This window comes from Doryrhamphus excisus, chromosome 17, assembly GCF_030265055.1.
Source record: "Doryrhamphus excisus isolate RoL2022-K1 chromosome 17, RoL_Dexc_1.0, whole genome shotgun sequence".
NCBI lineage: Eukaryota > Metazoa > Chordata > Actinopteri > Syngnathiformes > Syngnathidae > Doryrhamphus > Doryrhamphus excisus.
The window spans coordinates 3,425,048-3,448,309 of NC_080482.1; the positions used below are offsets into that span (position 1 = coordinate 3,425,048).

Below are 23,262 nucleotides of genomic sequence, written 5' to 3' on the forward strand. Positions count from 1 at the left end.
GAACAATATGGGTATAGCTGCGATTGTATTTTGCAGCTGTGTACATAACAAGAGCCTCATACACATTCAATTAAACGCGTCTAGAGTCTTTTTGGATTTAAAAAAAATGAATGAAAAATGAATTTATTTACTTTATTCCCTTTTGACGTCACTTTGTTCACTGTCGTGAATCGAGTCGTGGTAATGTTAGCATCGTGTAACAAGATGGTTAAAAACCATTAAGTGTCACACAACCAGCTTTTGTATATTTAAACGTTGCTAATTGTGATGTTTGTGGTTTTTTGAGAAGCACACCTGTCGGAGCATTACATGAAGTCAAACAGTAGATGTCTCCCTTGTCGCGTAAGTATGTATATGTGTGTATGTGTGTGGGTGTGTGTGTGTCTTCGTTGCGGCTGTGCTGGTCTACAGATGACAGAGACGCCATTTTGAAAAGCAAATTGTTCATAGCACACCCGCCCTGAGAACTGGAACTATGCCGCGGGGCCGGCCTCGCAAACTGAGAGTTATAAGCAACGACGAAACAGGTAATAAGTGCCAAAATGAAGCGAATAAAAAATATAGATTTTAGTCTATCCAAAGCAGCCGGTGTTTCTGGAAGAAACACTTCTTGGTAGTATTTAATAACACTTCAATGTTGTGTATATAGTCCCCGGATATAGTATTGCGGGTGGGCTTTGCTTTGTGCAGCGAAGGAGTGATTGAGGCGGAATGATATTAATAGTATTTCAGTGGCTCTTCTTGCTGGCTTCCAGTGTAAATTGGTGTCCGTCGGTGGGAGATCGGCTATGCTGGTCGTCTTAGTTGACGTGCTCACATTTACTGTAGCGATGTTTGTTATTAGCATGTTATTGCTAACTCGCTCTTTTTGCTACAGTTAGCATACACGCTAATGGTTAAACGTCGCCAGTTGTTGTATAGATGTTGTCATATAGTCCAGCGAATGTTGACCGGCTGCACACGTTTGTGTTTTGATAGAAGTCGCAACATCCTTTAATGCATTGTTAAAGGTGTATGTTGACGTTTTGTCTGAATGCCAGCCATCGTATCCTATGATCATTGTATTAGCCCTGCAGCAGTGAACTAATGAAAGTGTTAGCATAAAGTGTCAGTGCTGGTAATGTGGAGGTGCTTCAAACGTTGTCATTTTGCTGCATATAACAACAATAACAACAGTACGACGTCATGTCACAAACAACGCTGCGCTTTGTAAAACGTTGTTGACAAAACTGCACAGTGAATGATGTATCTATTGAATTGGACACTTAATATAAGGACACAATTGTGGGTGTCTTTTTTATTACAACTCTCTGAAAATGTTTCAATTGCACACATCTACCCTTCCCATTGTGGTCAAATATAAAACAGTCTGAAATATGCACTTGGTGTGATGAAAACAATATTTGCTATTGTGCCATCACTAAACTCAAATTATTTGAAGAATAAATGCATGCAAATCACTTACATAATGTAAATATGTTGGTTTCATATGAAACTGCCCCAACGTTTCAGAAGCACTGAGATAAATAAAAACAAAAATAATACAAACTCAAATATTACTGATGCAAAACAGCATGCTCAAGTAGTCACATGCATGATTGATGGCCGGTTTTAGAAAAAAAATAATGTTCAAAATATACTGAGATGAAGACTATCGCAAATATTTAGTCACCCACATAATCAACGAACATGCAAGCACAAGATCAATGTCACTGGCAGTTTAACAGTGTGACACCCCTGATCATTTTTCCAATTTGTCGCCTCGCTCAAGCCATTTAAACGTTCTAATGTCACACTCTGAATGTAGCACGGTACCTACTATTATGTAAAGGAGAGATGATCACTGCTTGCGAGTGTTGGTGAAATCTTTGTGAAAATTAGATACATCTTCTAATTTGTCCCTTAAAATTTTCAGATCTCAACGAAAATCAAGTGGTCGGTTTCAGTGATGGCGAAGTCAAGGACAAGAAGTGCGCAATATGTTCACAGATATTTACCACGGAGAGCCAGCTGCAGAAGCATCTCCGTGAGCATGAGGTCAATGACAAGGTACGCAACATGACTCACTATACATTACCCTCCAGAAGTTTTGGAATGGCGAGGCCAGTTATTTTATTGTTGCTATAGAATGAAAACATTTGGGTTCGATGTCAAAAGATCACATGAGCCCAGAGATAAACACTTCAGCTTTTATTTTACATTATTAATATCTGGATGGGGTCACACCTTGGAAGATAAAGTCTGTCCTATTCCACTGCTTATACAATCAATAAATAGCACTGAATGTCTATGTTTGCTTTCAAATTGGGTAGGCTAGATTTTGCCTATGCAGACTGCATTTAGAGGTGAAAACAACATGAAAACCAGAGAGGCAATGGATAAAAACAAGCAACCGTGAATTTGGCAGAGGCTGACAGACAAGAAGATGCAAACTCATTAGCACAAATAATAGAAGGTTCAGATTGAAACGTGCATGTGGGATTCACAATTACTTGTTTTTCACCCATAGGCAGTGCTCTGGTTTTCATGTTGTTTTCACTTCTAAATACAACGATACAATGGCAAAACCTATCCTACCCTGTCTGAAACCAAGCGCAGGCAATCAGTGCTATTTATTGATTGAATAAACACTGTAGTAGGACAGACCTGGTCAACAAAACACACCTGTAACCAAGCCTTTTACACAGTGCCATGACTTAATTAGCAGTGACATGTAAAACCAATAGGACCTTGCATATCTGCTCTCCTTTTCAGCCTCATCGATGTGACCAGTGCTCACAGACATTTAACGTGGAATTCAACCTCACACTCCACAAGTCAACACACACCACCTCTGACTTCACCTGTCCTGTTTGCAAAAAAAAGTTCTCTCGCATCGCCAGTCTGAAATCCCATACTATGCTACATGAAAGGGAAGAGGTGAGACCCACATCATCGCATTGCCTGACTTCACTTCACACGCGAGGGAATTTATTCAGCTGTACTCTCTGTCCTTTGCTACGTTGCAGAATTTGATCTGTGTCGAGTGCGGCGATGAGTTTGTTCTTCAGAGCCAGCTCTCTCTCCACCTGGAGGAGCACCGTAAGGAGCTGTCTGGCACCATGGTCTACACCTGTAAGACTTGCGGGTTGGAGCTCAAGACATCGGCACACCTTAAGGAGCACATGAGAAATCATGTCAAAATGAGGTTAGGCAGCCTCTGTGAAAGAGAAATACTCTTATAAGAGCTTATCATTTTCACAAAAATATGAGCCAGATTCATCAAACTGCATCAAGACGTATTGTTGTTTGAAAGTAAAAGCTGTTTAGTTGACAGAAAGAGCTCTGCACAGACTGTAAAACCGAAACTGTAAAACTTTTTAACCTTTCCTGCAGGCCCCTGTCCTCTAGTTCAAGAAACTACAAGAAAAACATTGATCGCAGTGGGTTCACCAACAGTTGCCATCATTGCGGAAAGGCTTTCAAAAAGCCCAGCCAACTTGTCAGACACATACGGATACACACAGGTGAGCAAAACCCACAGAAAATAGTGCACAGATCTAATGTCATTTTTAAACATGAAGACCCAGATGAGTCAAAATGTCATATTTTCATTTGTATCATCCAGCTCTCAGTTATGTTTTTCTTCCTTTTTGCATTTTAATGAATGAGACCTCATCTTTCTTCAGGAGAAAGACCCTACAAGTGCACACATTGCAGCAAGGCTTTTAACCAGAAGGTGGTGCTGCAGACTCACATGGTGAGACACACCGGGGAAAAGCCTCACCTCTGTATGTTCTGCCCAGCTTCCTTTTCCCAAAAGGGGAACCTGCACTCCCATGTTCAGAGGGTTCATTCAGAGGTAAGAGGCTAGCAGCAATGCAGCATTTGACACATTTTAAAATGCAAACCTAATCAATTTAAAATTCGAATCAGGGGTTCGGCATTGTCCCTTAACCTTCCTGCCTTGTTCACCTTCTTAACCTTACTTTAGTGATCCCAATCAAATTTGACCGGACTGTTTAACTGCTCTTAAATTAACACAAAAAACATTAGCAGATAATTTTTTACCACTCAGAATAGAGGTTAACTGCAGTAAAAATACACACAGGCACTGAAAATGTATTTCAAAATGAACATGTAATGTAAAAAGTAAATGGAAAAACAAAAAGTCCAAACTTGGAATCGACTAATTCTTGAAAGAACATGAGACTGTTGTAAGGACATAGTGCTTGGAATATAGACCCGCCAGGCTCTAAATCCCATAGACTTTATGTAGCGACCGCATACTCCGGCTACCCAAGATGGATGGATGTCTGAGGGATATGCTAGAATCAACAGAACCATGTAAGCTTGGAGTTCTACCGGGTGTAATTGTGTCCAGGTTTCTCCAGGATAATTCCCTCAATGGACTCTAGTAAAAACAGTTGGAAGCGGTACTTGAAGTCATCCAGAGGAGATTTAGGCGATGATGTATGGGTTTTTTTTTAAATCTCTAATGTTACCTCCAGTTTTAAGTTGTTTAACTTGTTAAGTACCCTGATGTGGGTGACTCTAACTCGGTCAATGTTCCAGCGACCTCAATATAAAACAATACAGTGACCTCCATTAATGCATGATACAATATTCTGTGCAATTTTCACAATAGAGCCTCACAGTTTTAAAGCATGGTTGGCTGAGAATATTTCAATAGGGCCTTTTGAATGGTCCGTCTGACTATTTCAAAAGGGAAATCTAAAATATCCGCTGGGTTAGAGCTACTGTGTGAAGGAAATGAAATGAAAGCCATTTACAAAATAAAACTTCAAATTTATTCTATGGTCATTTCAGTTGGTCTGTCAGCAGACTGAGTTGCAGAAATAATGACATTTGACCTTGAATAATGACCTACCCATGTTACGTCTGTTAGATTAAAGGTGTTTTTTTCATACTTCACATTTCAGTTGTGGGATTTGGCAACGTAAACTCACTTCAGTTCCTGCATGCATGACATCTGTTTCCCCACAGCTTTCATTGCCCTTCACGCCATCTTTATTATTGCCACTTCCTCGACCTTCATGAAGATGTCATTGCAGTCATTTTGTCAAGGGACTACTCAGACAGTAATCAATCATAAAGCTGTCTTTCTCGGTTAGCCGGTGCTATGTTCTCTTATCCTACACTTTCATAGGCTCTCATGTGCATCCTCATGCCATAAAAGAAACTAGGTTACGTTTCCCGCTCTCCATATCATATATTGAGTGTCTCCTGCTTGCTCTCTTTGTCTTCAATCACACTTTCTGAGCAGCAATGATCCTGCTCACATATTGGGTGAAGCACATGATATTTCAACTGTGTGTATTATTGTAAATGTAACCAACAATAGGCCTTGCTGGGCAGCACATTTTGCCACCTTACTAATAACTCACTTTGATTGTAGACCTATACATTTGTGCATCACCTCTAGGGTAGTATGCCTCTTTATTGTGTTGTTGAAAAAAATTCCTTATTTTCAAGTGGATTTCTAAGATAGGAAATTCTAATTTCAATTGAGTATATTAAAAATACTACAGGCGGCACGGCGGTCTGGTGGTTAGTGCGCAGACCTCACAGCTAGGAGACCAGGGTTCGGTCCCCGCCCTCGGCCATCTCTGTGTGGAGTTTGCATGTTCTCCCCGTGCATGCGTGGGTTTTCTCCGGGTACTCCGGTTTCCTCCCACATTCCAAAAACATGCTAGGTTAATTGGCCACTCCAAATTGTCCATAGGTATGAATGCGAGTGTGAATGGTTGTTTGTCTATATGTGCCCTGGGATTGGCTGGCGACCAGTCCAGGGTGTACCCCGCCTCTCGCCCGAAGACAGCTGGGATAGGCTCCAGCACCCCCCGCGACCCTCGTGAGGAAAAAGCGGTAGAAAATGAATGAATGAATGAATGAAAAATACTACAAATGGTATAGAACATCTAATGAGACATAAAAGACATAAAAGAAAGAAAAGACATCAAATAAAGATATTTTATTTTATTCCTCTTTTGCAGGCAAAAGGTGTTCCTTTGTTCCCGTGTTTGGACTGCAGCTGTGTGTTTAAGAAGTTGGGCAGTTTGAATGCACACATCAGCAAGATGCACATCTCTGTCATTGATGTCCCCTCCAGTACTTCGGTAATAAATCACAGTGTGTAGAAATATACATATATATATATATATATATATATTCCTAAAAAAGTTATTCAAACCTGCTGGTTAGATCCACTGACAGTGTACACTGAAGTTCTTTCCATGGTGGAATGTAGCTTCCGTGAAACTCTTTAACATTAAAACTTATGCATATAAGCATGCTATATTTATATAATACATGCCAAAAAATACATAGAAAAGTCTATTTTATTATTTATTTTTATCTGAAAAATAACAGCTGTGCTTTCCATTGGTCTGTTTGGCTTGCTAAAATTATATACTATATTATATGTCAATGCTTGTAATGTTGAATAAAATATACTCTATACATATCGAGTAAGGACAGGCCTTTCTAGTATGTTGCTTGTCGTAGTTGTAGCGAAATAAGTAACAAAAGGTGCGTCTTAATATGATACAGGACAGTTCGATACCACTACAACCACAGTATGAACTAATTACAGAACAAAGTACCTATAGCATGTCATTGTGAAATAATAAGGTTTTGACAATTCATTCTACATTAAATTGTTGGTTTCTCCTAATGACTGGTCCTTTATTGTGACCTCCATCGCCCCCCTGCCCTACATGTCCCACAGGAGACAGACACAGGAGGGCCTGCGGGGTCAGAGGGCGGAGAGGCAGTCACAGATGTCATCCAGCAGCTCCTTGAACTCTCTGAACAAGTCAACGAGACACCCCAGCCCCAACCCCCGGAGCCAGCTATTACCATTGAAACTGCCATTAACCAAGACATCCTGCAGGTAAGTTAAGAACACCGTGGGCCGCGCCACATACATTGATTGGACAGTTCTGAAGTGGCCTTATATGAGTTTTGTTTCAAATCCAATTGAACATCTGCGGCATCTCTGTGTGGAGTTTGTATGTTCTCCCCGTGCATGTGTGGGTTTTCTCCGGATACTCCGGATACTTCCAAAGATATGCATGTTAGGTTAATTGGAGACTCTGAATTGTCCATAGGTATGAATGCGAGTGTGAATGATCATATGTGCCCTGTGATCGGCTTGTGACAAGTCAAGGGTGTACCCTCGACTAAAAGTCCCTGGGATAGGCTCCAGCATAGCCGTGACCCTAGTGAGGACAAGCGGCTAATGAATGAATGAATGAATGAATGAACATCTGTAGGAAATATATGAAATATGCAGTATGGAAACCCATCAAACATGAGAGCCAAAGCAATTTGCTCATGAGGAGGTGCAGGTTAACAGGTGCAGGAGTGTTATTGAGAGTTAGAAAAAGCAGTGATTGCAGTAATTGCTTCAAAAGGTTGTGTAACAAAATATTGGGTTAAGTGTACCATCATTATCATTGTTATTATTTAAAGTTATCTTCGACCAAATTTCAAACATAGTGTCTGATTTCCATATGTTCATACATATTTAGCGAAGTTTAATGTTTATCACTTTTGTCAGTTTCCACTGATGTTGTTCTTTTGAGTTTTTTTCTTTTTTGGCATTTGGGTACCAGCAATTTCAACCACTTGTGTATTTCCGAGCTGTGATTTTGAAACTGAATAGGATTTTGATTTTTTGTAGCAAGCTCTGGAGAACAGCGGACTGAGTGTGGCCCCCACCCAAAATGATGTTGCCAACAGCAGAGAGTCTCAGAACCAAACATCTGAGGGTGCTAATGTAGAAATGAAAAAGACCTCGCTTCCAGATAAACCCTCCAGAGAAAGAAAAAGAAGCATTTTTAAGAAGCCTGTACAAATGCCAGGTATGGAAGCACAGTCGACCACTTAACGGCGTAGTTATTTAATATTTTTATAGTTACCATTACTAGTTAAACCATAATTTACTGATAAAAGGACTAATTTAGAATTAGTAATAATCAGTAATAATCAAACTTCTCTGTCCTTCTATTCCTTCTACAGGCTCCATTAGGGAGGAAAATGGCATCCGCTGGCATGGGTGTCCATATTGCTCCAAGGAATTTAAGAAACCGAGTGACCTTGTCCGCCACATTCGCATCCACACCCACGAGAAGCCTTTCAAGTGCAAACAGTGCTTCAGAGCATTTGCTGTCAACAGTACCCTCACGGCGCATATGAAGACTCACACAGGAATCAAGGCATTTGAGTGTCAGTGCTGCCTCAAGTGCTTCTCCACATCTGGCAGCATGAAGGTGCATATGCGGCTGCATACGGGTGAGGAGCTTCACTTTGTGAAAGGGGTATTTTTAACGTCAATGATAGGCTTAAAGCCCATGGCTTACATCCTCTTATGTTTTTGGACTTTTGCTTTTGACATTTGTACACACGGCAATCACATTTACTTAAATGGATAGAAATAAGTGATTGTCGTCTACTGACTTCAGGGTTCAAGTGTGATAGTAATCTTTTGAATGCTCATTTTCAAGGGAATGCATCACAGTGAGCACAATTATATAATGCCAAATATACTTTGTTGTTGTTTTTTTAATAGGTGTTCGTCCTTTCTCCTGCCCTCACTGTGATAAGATCTTTCGCACGTCCGGACACAGAAAAACACATATAGCCTCTCACTTCAAAAACTTGCAGCAGAAGAAGCACAAATTTCCACGAAAAGCAAACAAATCTAAAGTGTCAAAGAGTAATTTACCCTTACCTGACATCCCACTGCAGGAGCCCATTCTTATCACTGACTTTGGTAAGTCAACAGTGTCAAACACACTCTTGTTTCTCACCTGCATAAGAATAGAATGAATTGTTTATTCACTTGTGCAATGTGTCCTTGTACAAACTGTTATGTCATTTTACGTTGAAAACCAATTTTGGTTGTTTGCATTTCGCCTAGCAGGCCTCATCCCATCTCAAAACCCCCGTCTGGCTTTCCAACAGTACTTGGAGGTGGTGGGCAGTGACAGGCCGTACAAGTGCCAGTTCTGCAATAAGGCCTATAAGAAATCTAGTCACCTAAAACAGCATGTTAGGTGAGTTTGCCGCCATTATTTACTTAATACTGTATATGGCTTTGGTTGAGATTGTTGTAGAACTGTACAATTGCGATCAGCTAGGTTTGCTGTCTTTACCTTTAATTTTGAGGATGTAAAAGCTAGAACAATGGCAGAAAAATAATCAATTAGTGGAAATAATATTGTCATAACAGTAATAGCATCTTCTATTTGCCTATCCTAGGTCTCATACAGGAGAAAGACCATACAAGTGTGTGCAGTGCGGTCGAGGTTTCGCCTCTTCAGGTGTTCTCAAAGCGCACATCAGAACCCACTCAGGACTTAAGGCATACAAGTGCGTTATGTGTGACACTACGTTTACCACCAGTGGTAGCCTGCGACGTCACATGACAACTCACAGTGACCTGCGACCTTACATGTGCCCTTACTGCCAAAAGACTTTTAAGTCATCTCCAAACTGTAGAAAACACATGAAGACACACAGGTTGGAGTAGTTTTTCATTCTTTTTCTATTTTTTGGTTTGCATGATAATGCTGGCTACTCTACAGGTTGTTCTAGATGCAGATCCACTTTGCACTTTGGATTTGCGGGTTCATATCATGGTTTTTCTAAAATGTATTAATAAATTAAGCTATTTTGTAGTCGAATACAGCCTACTAATAGTGAAAAAAAATGCATCCATCCATTCTTTTTGTAATGTCAAAATTTTAAATATACGATATATATTTAAACACCTAATGTAAACATATATATGTTCTTGCCCCAACCCAGATACGAACTGGCTCATCAGCTACAGCCACAGCCATCTGAAGATCCTCTCGGAGCAGGCACGGTTCCTCATGATATGCAGGAGATGGAGGGGAACACCCTTCAGCAACAACCTGCAAATTCAAACGAGCAAGAAAGCATGCTAGCTCTTGGCCAAGCAGAGGGTGTAAACGGAAGCCAAACGGTAACACTAGAAGCACCGCTGACTGACCAACCACTGGTACAAGGAGAAGGTAACAAGAATGGCCACATGATCACAGAGAGTTAATAAATAAGACCTTCCATTTTTTAATATTGCTGTGCCTTGGAGACATAATTTATGTGTCAAGTTCTTCTGACATGGTCATCCATTCTGTCCATTTTGTTAAATTTTGTTTCTTAATGTGCAATCCAAGGCTTAGCTTTTCACAATGAGTACATATAGTGCAATATGCGTCCTCAAAAAGTGTTTTTTTGTGTGTTTTCAGACTCTTATGTGACTACCCAGCATGCTTTGACTCAGAATATTACCCAGTTTGAGACGCCAGCCCTCCCTCAGACCACTTTCGACCAGCAAGCTTTAACGCAAGGTGTGTACTCAAGTTATATTGCATACACCATCTGGCCCCATCTAGTTTACATTTGTTAAGCTCATGTAGCGCTCAGACATAATTGCTGCTTCTTGCGACGTTGTCAGCACGCACGCTGATGGCAACAAATGACATGTTTTAGTGAAACATTTGCACCCATATTTGCAGTGTGTACGTGAAATGATTATTAAAATGAATGATTGTAATTATGCTGGTTTGGATGCCTGTCAGAATATTGACTCGTTATTTTTGCAGAGTTTGCTCAGCTGCGATGCTTTTGCTGATAAAATGTAATGCGTTAAATAATGTACTCCGTTTGGATTGTCTAAGCCATTACTTCCAAAACAGTTTCTGCATTTGTTAATGCGTAACTAGAACACTGACAAGCCAACATGCACTGGAAATAATTGCAAATTAATATAGTAGTACTTTTCCACATGTTTACTAGAGCCTCAGTATATTTTCTATTAAATCTTCCTGTCATTCACTGTGGGCTTCTGAAGGCTTTGCGATGACTGACTCGAGCTACAACCAGGGCCAGTTCTCTACAGTCCAGCAACTACAGGATTCCAGCACCCTGGAGTCCCAGGCCCTTTCCTCCAGTTATCACCCACCCAATCTGCTTCATGTTCCCAATGCTGAAGTGGTGAGTCCTGTGCTAAATATCAACTTGCTGCTCATACACAACAGAAATTCACTTGTAGATTAATTTGCTTGATTACTAGCCTGCTTTAATCAGTTGTAGACATCAGATGGGTTGTTTTTCATGTTACATTTTAAGTTAGTTTAAAAGGAGAGTATGTATGGTGACATAATTTTTACATTGGTCATTTAGGAAAATAAATTAAAACAGATAATTTTGGAAAGCCAAGGAAATACAGCTGGCATAGGTGCAGATTCTGGAAGATCTAGAAAGATTGTGAAAGACTGTGCAGATTATTGCCTGTAGCTGCTCTATAGGAGGCCAAAAAGTGAGCATAAAGGTCTCTTTTAATATCCTATGTATTAGCTGGTCACGGGACTGCAGAGGAAAATTAGCCTTTTGGCTAAAATCTTCCATATTTACATGTGCCCATATTCATGAATATGTATGGTCCCATTTAAAATGAAGAAATAACCAAATAAATTAAGCTTACTTTAAAAGAAAAAAAATCTCAATATTCTTTTAAACATTAAAAAAGTCAATAATAACATATATAGAAAAAAGTTAAATATTATAATTTTAAAATGAAGTTTAAGCAAAAGATGTTTTCTGCTTGTGTTTAGACAAACGGGCTTCTTCAGCAGAACGATCAGGGAGACCTGCAGCTGACCAGCGAGCCACAGGACTACCAAGAAGACAGTGAAGACAACATCAAGCGAACCTACAGGTTTCATTCTGACTATTGATCAGATTAGCTTCATTGCTGGCAGGGCAGGGCTGAGGGATGGAGGGAGTAAAGATAAAAATAACAATACATTTATTGATTATTTGGTCGATTGTGAAGGATTGATTGTTGATAAATTGTCTTCCTTTGGGAAATAATGAAATAGCCTGGGAGCCATAGATCTGAGTGCAGGAAAGGGAGTGTTGAATACACACACATCGCAAGCCAACACAAACATACACTAAGAAATAGACAAGGCTAGAAAATGAGTTCAGATTATATGGCAAATAATAACCGAGATCTAAATATCGAGAAAATTTGTCTTATTGGTAACACTTATGTTTTCTCCCTCTTGCTTTAGATGCAGTTGGTGTAATAAAGGTTTCAAAAAATCTAGTCATTTGAAACAGCATTTACGCTCCCACACTGGAGAGAAGCCATACAGATGTCAGCTCTGTGGAAGAGCTTTTGTATCCGCTGGAGTGCTCAAATCACATCTGAATACACATACAGGTGGGCGTTCTACACACCATCACTTGGTCAATTGTGCTGTTGTTGAATTTGTTTCCCAAATTACTGATAATATAAAAACCTAAAAAGCGTGTAGTGTATTTGTCATCAGGCAAGATTTCACCAAGACATAAAAGTGATGGAAAAAATCTACCGGAGAAGATGGAATGTCAGTATGATAGCGGCTACTGCAGGAGTTTGATATGACTCTTCAGATGCTGAACACTTCTGCAAAACTAAAAGAAGGATGTTATTACCACAGAAATATGTTTTAAGTAATATATGTGTTTAATATTTGGCATATCCATCACTTGAATTTATGTATTTCAGACTGCAACAGTAAAGAAATTTGATCACATTTCCGAAAAATGTTACTATTTTTTTATCTTAGTGCCCTCAAAGTAGCTAAAAAGCATGGTTTTTATTGTTGTTTCTGCAACTTCATCAAATTTTCTACACCTAATCATTCTGTATTCTCAAACGAATGTTTTGTTTCCATCCCTCAACTTCAAGGAGTGAAGCCCTTCAAGTGTAACATTTGTGACGCTTCTTTCACCACCAACGGCAGCCTGAACCGCCACATGATTATCCACGTTAAGTCATTCAAATGCTCCATGTGTGATGAGAGCTTCAGGACAAGCCTGCTGTGCAAGAAGCACATGAGAAAGCAGCACTCCATAGAGACTCACAGTAAGTCCTGAGTCAACAGCAAGATCTCTAAACAAAGTTGACTTCCTGTTAACAAGGGAAACTCATAATATACGTATTTAGCGGGCAGTCAACACATTTGTATTGCAAAAAGGTTTTAATCTTATTGTTACAGCTATTGGTTTTGAAGGTCAAGACGTGGAGCAGGAGGAGGAGGACGAAGAAGATGAAGGGGATCATAAAACATCCAAAAGAAGGGGTATGGAAATCATCACCTTCACAGAGGAGCAGACGGCGGAACTTGCGAAAGATCCCGGCGAAGAGGCATCCGTATCAGAGAGAATCCTGGCCCAGTCCGCGGCCGAGAGGGATCGCATCAGCGAGATCAAAGATAAAGCGGTGGAGCTGGAAACGGAACCCAAGTTTGCCAACTGCTGCTCTTACTGCCCCAAAAGCTTCAAGAAACCCAGCGATCTTGTCAGGTAAGGGTTCCAGGTGACATCTGGATTGATGACTTCATTCGTGTGAAGTCAGGATTATATAACTAATAAGATAAGTCTTGTCTGTACAGCAATGTATGATAAAGCTTCCGGTTGATGCTCATAGGAGGCTTGTGACGCCAGTGCTAATGAGTTCTGAGTCAGTCTCCTGAAAGGGGTGCCTGAAGCGAGATATCGTGTGACATAGCAAGCAAATGCACTTTGTGTTGAGTTGTAATAATAATAATACATTTTATTTATATTGCACTTTACATTATAGAAATCTCAAAGTGCTACAAAGAAAGCATAAAGCCTACAGTGAAGCAATAAAACAACACAACACAGGTATATATAAAAAAAAGGCTAAGAAAAGGCCTTTATAAAAAGGTAAGTCTTTAGGCTCCGTTTAAAGTCTGTGGCGCTCTCAGATGGTCGGGAAGAGCATTCCACAGACTGGGAGCAGCCGAGCAGAAGGCTAGTCCGAGCAGACAGTGCAGTGATTCCAGAATGGGGGGTGATATGATCATATTTCCGCACCCTCATCAGGATCCTAGCAGCGCTGTTCTGGATGTATTGGAGGTTGTGAATGCTCTTGCTAGGGATCCCGATGAGGAGCGCATTACAATAATCCAGCCTGGAGGAGACAAAGGCGTGTACCAGTTTTTGTATTGTCAACAATCTGTCTCGATTTTTTAATAAATGCAATGACAAGCTTCAAGTATGACATACAACTTGATTTGCTGGGCTGAATTTGTTTTTATCCTTTTTACCTCTATTTGGGCAGACATGTTCGAATCCACACGGGAGAGAGGCCCTACAAGTGTGATGAGTGTGGAAAGAGTTTTACAGTTAAATCTACTTTGGATTGTCATGTAAAGACACACACAGGTAAGTGTTGGCCCATCTATGTTGTGAAGTGATAAGGACTTCACGACTTCACCTTTCTTTTCTTCATCTCTTTTGCTCTTTTTTAGGTCAGAAACTGGTCAGCTGCCACATGTGCAACACCTCCTTCTCTACTAAGGGCAGCCTCAAGGTGCACATGCGCCTCCACACCGGCTCCAAACCTTTCAAATGTCCTTTCTGTGAGCTCCGCTTTCGGACGTCCGGCCATCGCAAAACCCACATCCAGTGCCACTTTCGGGCTAATAGCGAAAGCCGCAAATCCAAACGGACCTCTTCGTCTTCCAGTCAGACCAGTCACACTCAAGACGCAGACACGGGGCATTCTGAGGGCTCGGGCCAAGGCCAGAGTACAACAGCGCCAGAGGCACTTCAGAATGTGGGGCTGCTACAAACTCCCAGCTCAGACTCGAATATTTACCTACCGGCAAATCAAGTGCTGACTGGACAGTTTGACCAGAATCTGCTGCAGTCGGGCCTGGTGGGACAGGCAATCCTGCCTGCCTCGTTGTCAGGTATCGTCTACTTTCACTTTGACACCACATGCACTGAAGCACATTCGAGACAAGTCAAACATTTCCTTTTCACGTGCACAAAGGATAACAATACTGAGTAGTAATCAAAGTAGTTGAGTGGAATATTTCAAAAGAGCTTGATAAGTAAAACAATATAGCTGTATTATAAATATATGTTGAGGGTTGTTTATCCCGTACCAAAATTTTTAGAAGTACATTGGTTCAGTATTAACGTCTGTGGCATTTCAGAGTGATGATAAATATATTCATCTTTGTGTAACTGACACCACAAGGATGTTCATTTCCAGACACTTCAATAGTTTAGCGGTATCATTGCTGAAAAGCTGCAGGCCAAATGTCTGATGAAACCGATATGGGAGCCAGGGAAAGTGCTTTATCGCCACATCCTCACCTCGAGTGCCCTTCCTCTTCAGCAATTGGCATTTTCATTGTTGTGAAGATTAGCTTTTATGGGGGAACCACCGTCCAGCAAAGTCCTCTTTCCAAAATTGCTCCCCTGTGTAAATATGTTCTCGAGGCAGATAAAACAGAAGTAATCTGCCTTTCGCTCTTCAGCAGCTGAGGATTTTGTGGCGTGCGATAAAGGAAAAATGAACAAACAGGAACAGGTAGAGAGGCTTCCACAGCAATCATTTGACAGATATATGTCATTGTCATTTCTTAGATGTTTTTCTTCCATCTCTTTCCATCTATGTCGGTATATAATAACACCCTCACCTCAGAGATACCAGCGGATATCTGTATGGTGCCATTGTTGCTCAGCAACACATTTTAATGCTCTTAAGGGGGCTTTGTCATGTAACATGATCTATCTATTCTTATTGCCATCTTCCACTGGTATGCTGGAAGCACATCAGTCTGTTGTCACACGTTCAACAATTTCTCTACTGCAGTGATTACTGCAGTCAATTATGATTATTTATTTTTATTATTTATTATTATTATATATTATTATTATTTATTTTTTAAATTTATTTTTTATTATATATATTATTTTAGTCATGTTTCCCTAAGGGAAAGAAATATTTTAACCCTCCAATTTGAAATACTAGACAAACTGATATCTATTCATTTATCTGTACTGTACAGACTAAACCTGAAACTGAAACAAGGAAATTGCAACACAATGGAAAGCATACAACCGTATGAAGAGTCAACTTACACGTTGAGAAGTATAAATTTGTACATGCTGGCAGGTCTGCACTAAAATGAAAACCTCTCGTTTCACCCCCCCGACAGTTCCCCAAACCTCCCCCAGGAGGTTTATTTGAGAATAAACTACTTTCCTGGAATAAACTCAGCTGAAAGAAAAACAGTATTATTTTCAAACAAAACATCAGATGAACAATTTGTGTGTTTGTGTGTTGTGTTTGTTGTTGCAGGAGATCTGAATGTGTCCTTATCAGACGGCCTGACCACACTGGAGGGTATTCATCTTCAGCTGACACCCGCCAATCTTGTGTGCCCGAATGTGCAAATTTCCGGCATCGACACGGGCAACATAAACAACATCACCTTACAGGTTACACGCATTTCCTCCCAGTCGTTGTTATTGTTGGAAAACTTTAAACTACATTAGTTGTACGTGAGGGATAAGTTACTCCATAATCCACCTTGTGTTCTGAAGCTTATATTTGATGGAAAGGTAATTAAATCCATCCCATGCAGGAATGTGATACTGGTCCATTTCCTTTTGTCAGGGCTTTATTTCATCAGATGATTAGAACTCTTTGCACACAAGAGTATGGATCATTATGGTCAAAATTGAGATTATGCAATTCTATACTGCTGCTGACGTCAACCCCATGAATAAACATATATTGGTACATTTACACTTCTTTGCCTTTGAAAACAGCTTTTTCACTATATTCGTAGGCATGTTTTAAATGATTTGGTATTAGAATATCCTTGTTAAACTAAGTCAATGTTAAAGAAATGCATAATTACTAATATGTATTCTCACAGATCGACCAGGCTCTCCTCCAGCAGACGCTACAACACAGCGGCCTCCTTTCCCAGCCTCTAAATGTCGACACCGGCCTTGTCCTCCACTCCGGCAGTCAACTCATGTCCGCCAGTGACCCTTCTGTGTCAGCCAATGTTGTCATCCACCCACTAAGCAGTCTGGCCCTGCAGCCCTCCACCCTGACCCCTGCCCAGGTCACAATGGCTGGCCTCTCAGAACAGGACACTACAGGTGTGTTCCTTCATTGAGGAACTATTTCTTGAGCTGAATAATGAGTTCTGCTTTTTCTCATCATGGATCTTCCAGGCTCTCAGGACCTGAGCCATGTCATAAGTGGCACAGGACTAGTGAGTGCAGGCAACAGCGGTCAGGAAATCACACTCACGATTAACAATTCCAGCCTGACACAAGCCCTAGCGCAAGTCCAGGCCCAGGCAACCGCTTCTGGCACAAACACTTCATCAGGAAACCCTCAGGAGATCACACTCACAATATCCGGTATGTAATAAATCATAAGAATGGGCAAAAATGACCAGTATTCACATTTTGCATTGTAACCAGATTGTAAGTCGGGCTTGAAAATGAAGAGGAATTACAAGCCAGAGAACAAAAATAGCAGCAATTCGCTAACAACTGTATTTAAACTCAAGACGTTTTTTTATCAGCTGATCAAAATTAGAAGACCATCACCAGAGAATTTGAACAGTGCATCTGAAATTATAATTTCTTTTATGTCTTCGCAGGTCAAGACCTCCTCCCCCAGCACAGCAACCCCAACAGTGCAGAGATGAACGGCAGCATCACTAACGACCATCTTCTACCTCAGAATCCCACCAACGCCGCAATGGCCGGTAGGTTGGGTTAGGTTCCAATGTCATGACTTTTGTTTTACCGAAGCCATCCCTTCCTCTAATGGTAATGGTAATGGTAATGGTAATGGTTTAATTTCATTTGAACATGCATCAGATTACAATTGAGTGCATCACATAATCAGTTCACAGTTCCACATGTCCAAAAGGAGTAGGAAGAAGCAAAGCTTATTAAATCCTACCCCTCCATCTGGTACTTTTACAATCAGTAACTGTTACATTTGTTCACTTCCTGCTTTCCTAATATACTTATACTATAAACGGGTGTTTCTGTTGCATTAGAAAAACAAATAGAGTACTAATAGTCTCTGTAAAACTCTCTTTAATACTTATTTTAATCCTATAACACTAATGAAACGTGGAAAAGTCAAAAACACCCAACATTTGTTTCTTCCAGTCACCAGTCTTCCATCCAGCACCGTTTCATCTCAAGGCCTTGTTATGTCACCAGGAGGTGTAGCAAATGATGGCAGCGTAACGCTGACACTTGCAGATGCCCAGGGAATGCTAGACGGCGTCACCGTAAACCTCAGTACACAGGTAAGCAGGTTTTACCTGGAGTTTACTATTTTTTTAAATCATTGTTTCGAGACATCGGAATATGTTTGTATCCTTAGCCTCAGACGTTCCCTGCGGTGCTGAATGACACCAGTCTTCCACCAGGGCAGTCGGCCACTTCGGGCCAGCCGGTGATACTGGTCAGCCATCATTCCCAATCTACAATAGGAGCATCTGACAATGGATATCACGTAAGGCCGCCGTGTGTCACTCAGGGGAGAACAAACAAAAATGGAAGAATTCTGCAATATTGTAACATATTGTGAAGTATTTCATAAAATACAAAAATTGACATTTTTTTCTGTTTGTTTTGTGATCCAGATTGCGAGTGATAACCAAAAGGGCGGGAAAGGTGACTCCTCAGACGCTGATAATCAGCACAAATGTTTCTACTGTACTCTTGTGTTACCCAATGCCAGCTCCCTCCGCCACCATTGCCGTCACGCTCACAGCAATGACCGATGCTACGTCTGCAGCATCTGCAACAAAGCCTTTAAGAGAGCAATGCACCTGAAGGTCAGACTGTCCATCTGTGGTCGCCAGCCTATATATACACTATATGGATGTGTGTGTATGTGTTTGTCATCACTTGTGAGTCATCACAAGTCCTTGCGTTGGTTGTTTTGTTGATCTGTCAATAGGAACACGAGCAAGTGCACCAGCCAGGTCCATCAGCGAGCTCCCTCAAACCGAGAGTTTTCAGCTGCTCCTCATGTGGGAAGGCCTTCGCGAAGCGCAGTCAACTGGAAAGACACAACCGCACGCACACAGGTGATTTTCGGACGTATTACCAAATAAATTGAGCGTACTATGTAGAAATGTATCCATCCTAACGGGCAAAGTGCAGTGCAGTTTTTTCAGCATATTATCATTTGAATTGGCTAAAAATAACCAATTAGCTAAAAATATCATCCAATACTTCCCTACAAGAGAGGAGAAATATGATCTTAGGGAAGAAGTACATTTGAAACACTTATATGCTAGGACTATGTTTAAAAGCCATAGCATTTCAGTATGTGGAATCGAACTATGGAATGGATTGAGCAGTTGATGTTTGCTAAATACAAGGATGAAGAGTCTTGAACCAGTCATGATGTGCTATATATATCACTATATTGACAGTTACTATGGTAACCATTATGTAATTGGATGGTCATATCACCTCGTACTTCGGTACGTGACAAAAAATTAAAAATTATATAAAAAAATTAAAAATTAAAAATTATATAAAAAATTTAAAATTAAAAATTATATAAAAAAATAAAATTTATATAAAAAATAAAAAAATATATTAGGAAAGCAGGAAGTGAACAAATGTACCAGATTGAGGGGTAGGATTTAATAAGCTTTGCTTCTTCCTACTCCTACTCCTTTTGGACATGTGAACTAATTATGTGATGCACCCAATTGTAATCTGATGCATGTTCAAATGAAATAAAACCATTACCAATAGACGCATGGGAGTATATTTTGATGTTATTGTACCGATTCGGCAAACCTTTATGGTCTCTTAGCCTCTCTTGCACAGAGATTGTGCAACATTGCCATAATAACCCTAAATAATAACTCTGCTGTCACAATGAGGACATTGTTACTATAACCTGATGCCTTCTGATCGGCATAAGGCAAACGTCAACATTAGCATTCTAAAGTAGCCGCTGTCCCATTTACACATTAATGATGAGGCTCCGCTACTGTAATGACGCATCTGGCTAATGGGCATAACATTATGTTAAGCTCTTCCATTTCTGTTTTGTCAAAGTAGAACAGTTGGCGTGGCAATGACGGAAACGTCCTTGCCAAAGCACTTTAAGTGTGTGCACTTTTGGCAAAATCAAGCATGGCGGTGGCTTTGACTCTAATTCACTGCGGGAACGATGTCATCATAGGCAGGTACTAACTAACTAACCGGGTTGTCTCGCCTCTGCAGGAGAACGGCCCTTCAAGTGTTCTCAGTGCGACAAAGCCTTTAATCAGAAGAGTTCCCTGCAAGTGCACATGGTGAAGCACACGGGGAAAAAGCCCTTCAAGTGCGAGATATGCAGCATCAGGTTCACCCAGAAGAGCAACATGAGGCACCACATGAAGAGAGCACACGGTTACGGTGAGCAGCTAAACACGGAAGGCGTTTGCGTCTACTTCAATGCCGAAAAAAGGATGTTGGTTGTTTATTGTTTCTTTCCGGAAATGGATCAAAGACTATACAGTACATCGTATCGATATTCCCTTGTCAACTCTCGCATCAAACAATCCATCTTTAGTTGCACATCTACAATTTGTGTTTGTCCCGCGACAAGATACACACACTCCCTGATGCGACAGAAACTGAAATTAGATTGAAAATACAACATAAGTTTGATCTTAATTATATAATCCTTTGAAAGCTACTAAACCGCTCCGGAATTCATAACGAGAGACACATGCGGCGTCGTTTGTTACGTACAACTTATAGCGCTCATGTTATGCGCTACCACGGTTTTCTTGTGCATGGCAAGTTTTGCACTTGGCGACGCCATCACTCCTGCTTCTTGATACTTGGTTAGCACGCCAGCTAATGTCGCAAGCAAAGCAAATTTTTTTCACATCTTTAATTCACATCTTTAATAACATTTCTTCATAGCGAAATACTTTAACGTTAAATTAGTTTGAAACTGCAAAACTGATTATGAAGCGAATTTAGTCATTTGACATCGCATGTAAAAATCATCTTAATTAGTCCGATGTTCTCTGGTGATCGCTAATTGTAATAAAGATGTTTAAGGCTGGACTTTTAAATAATGAAACCTAAACGCAACCTTTTACTGAGAGCTCACTGACCCAGAAGAGATTTGACTTTTATAAGTTTGCCTAATCAAATGGCTTTTGTTCATTAAAGGTCATCTTAAAGATGGATCTCAGGAGCTATGTTTTTATTTAATATTCATTTTATAATTTCACATTCTCTCCATGAAATTATCTTGTATTATTATTTTTTAAATTAATACAGTGAGAGGACGCAACCTGGGTTAAGCAGAAAACCCACCAAAAATAATAATTTAATGGAGTATTGGATGCCTCAGCCCTATTATTTTAAAAAAAATGTTTTTTTGTTTTTTGTTTTTTTTTGTTTAATTAATTTTATTTATTTTTTTTACTGTATTTATTACTGTATGTTAGGCTCACTATGCTAAACTTTGAAAACCAGTAGTAAACAAGCCTGTTTTTGGACCACTTGGATTACTAATAAACCCTTAAAGACTCTTATATTTATTTATATATAATTATAATATACATAAAATTATATATAATATATAATATAAATTATATATAAAATGATACTGATGAATACTCTCAATTTTACGGGAAAAAAAAGAGTAAAATTCCAACTTTACTGCATCAGATTCACACATTTACTAAACATTTGTCATCTTGTTTGTTCATCATCACAGGTCAGATTCAGGAAGTGACCGTTCATCAAGAAGAACCACCATCTCAGGTCACAGTAACCCCTGAACTTGACCTGGAAGTGGTCCCTGAATCATCCGGAGATTGGCATAATGTTTTCCCGTGAAAAAACCAACCCCAGAATACAAAACAGTAACGTTTTCATCCATGTGATAACCTCACCTAAGCATCGGCATCCAAGAGAAGTCAGAGGAGAGATCGTGTCTTCTAACGACAATTCTGACTGAACTGTGAAAATTCCCAACCCCCCCCCCTACAGAATGAGGAACTAACTTTTTACTGGTCTGCTCGCTGGGACGAGTGCAGGCGACGGTACTACTGCTGAAATGGCTTCAAACTCAGCTGTACAGGAGCGCAGTTTTTTTTCTGTGTTTTATTTCATGACTTGGTTCTCACATATTTATATTGTAAATACTCTGTAGCTCCTTTTGTATATAGTCAGTTAGCTTGTTTATACTTAAGGAGGATTTTTTTCATAGCTTGTTGTCGTTTGAGCCTCTTACAAGTGCTTATTGTAAAGCAGACATATTTTTTCAGTTGTTTTCTATTGTCAACATGAAAGGATGAAAATTAAAGTAATTTTTTACAGTATCCGAATCCAATCCTTCTTGTGTATTTTGCAGGTTTATAGAGTATATTAACACTTAGATGCACGAGTGGCTGGACCCCACACTCTTTCATAAGTGGGTAAAAAATAACCCATACAATGTATAAAAGGTACGTTAAAAATGTGATATGATAGCAAAACATGTTTTTTAGGAATACCTGGAATATGAAATGATGAAAAATTTTCATTACGAAGATATTTCAAGAAAACAACCTGACCGGGTCATTTTTGACCCACTTTTGGAAGGTTGGGGTAGTAACAAAAACTAAAATTTCTTAAAATTTATAAAAGGTACATTTAAAATGTGAATGGTATGATAGCAAAACATGTTTTTTAGGAATACCTGGAATATGAAATGATGAAAAATTTTCATTACAAAGATATTTCAAGAAAACAACCTGACCGGGTAATTTTTGACCCACTTATGGAAGGTTGGGGTCGTAACACAAAAACAAAAATTTCATAAAATGTATAAAAGTTAAAAATGTGAATGGTATGATAGCAAAAACATGTTTTTTGAGGAATACCTGGAATATGAAATGATGAAAAATTTTCATTACGAAGATATTTCAAGAAAACAACCTGACTGGGTCATTTTTGACCCACTTATGGAAGGTTGGGGTAGTAACACAAAAACAAAAATTTCTTAAAATTTATAAAAGGCAAGTTAAAAATGTGAATGGTATGATAATAAAAAACATGTTTTTGATGAATACCTGGAATATGAAATTATAAAAAATTTTCATTATGAAGATATTTCAAGAAAACAACCTGACCGGGTCGTTTTTGTCCCACTTATGGAAGGTTGGGGTAGTAACACAAAAACTAAAATTTCTTAAAATGTATCAAAGGTACTTTAAAATGTGAATGGTATGATAGCAAAAACATGTTTTTTGAGGAATACCTGGAAAATGAAATGATGAAAAATTTTCATTACGAAGATATTTCAAGAAAACAACCTGACCGGGTCATTTTTGACCCACTTATGGAAGG

At 39.7% G+C, this 23,262-nt stretch overlaps 1 protein-coding gene across 7 annotated transcripts; it reads left to right on the forward strand.

Moving 5' to 3' along the window:
- Window positions 1-366: 366 nt before the first annotated feature.
- Window positions 367-22,218, forward strand: LOC131105062 (zinc finger protein 236-like). 7 transcript variants are annotated; one of them, XM_058052789.1, is made up of 32 exons: window positions 367-527; window positions 1,916-2,049; window positions 2,755-2,919; window positions 3,009-3,187; window positions 3,376-3,506; window positions 3,669-3,841; window positions 5,997-6,119; window positions 6,731-6,895; window positions 7,688-7,868; window positions 8,026-8,298; window positions 8,576-8,779; window positions 8,927-9,062; window positions 9,268-9,528; window positions 9,817-10,046; window positions 10,281-10,382; window positions 10,886-11,028; window positions 11,649-11,752; window positions 12,111-12,262; window positions 12,773-12,949; window positions 13,083-13,389; window positions 14,171-14,274; window positions 14,361-14,804; window positions 16,208-16,347; window positions 16,791-17,022; window positions 17,098-17,289; window positions 17,535-17,642; window positions 18,058-18,200; window positions 18,278-18,409; window positions 18,540-18,734; window positions 18,860-18,989; window positions 20,149-20,322; window positions 21,647-22,218. In XM_058052789.1, the coding sequence occupies exons 1-32, from the start codon at window positions 476-478 to the stop codon at window positions 21,766-21,768; spliced, it is 5,508 nt and encodes a 1,835-aa protein (XP_057908772.1). In that variant the 5' UTR covers window positions 367-475; the 3' UTR covers window positions 21,769-22,218. The 7 variants fall into 7 exon arrangements, with proteins under 7 accessions (XP_057908772.1, XP_057908773.1, XP_057908770.1 ...); XM_058052790.1 differs by having other exon boundaries at window positions 8,930-9,062; XM_058052787.1 differs by lacking the exon at window positions 367-527 and adding an exon at window positions 781-1,175.
- The last annotated feature ends 1,044 nt before the right edge of the window (window positions 22,219-23,262 follow it).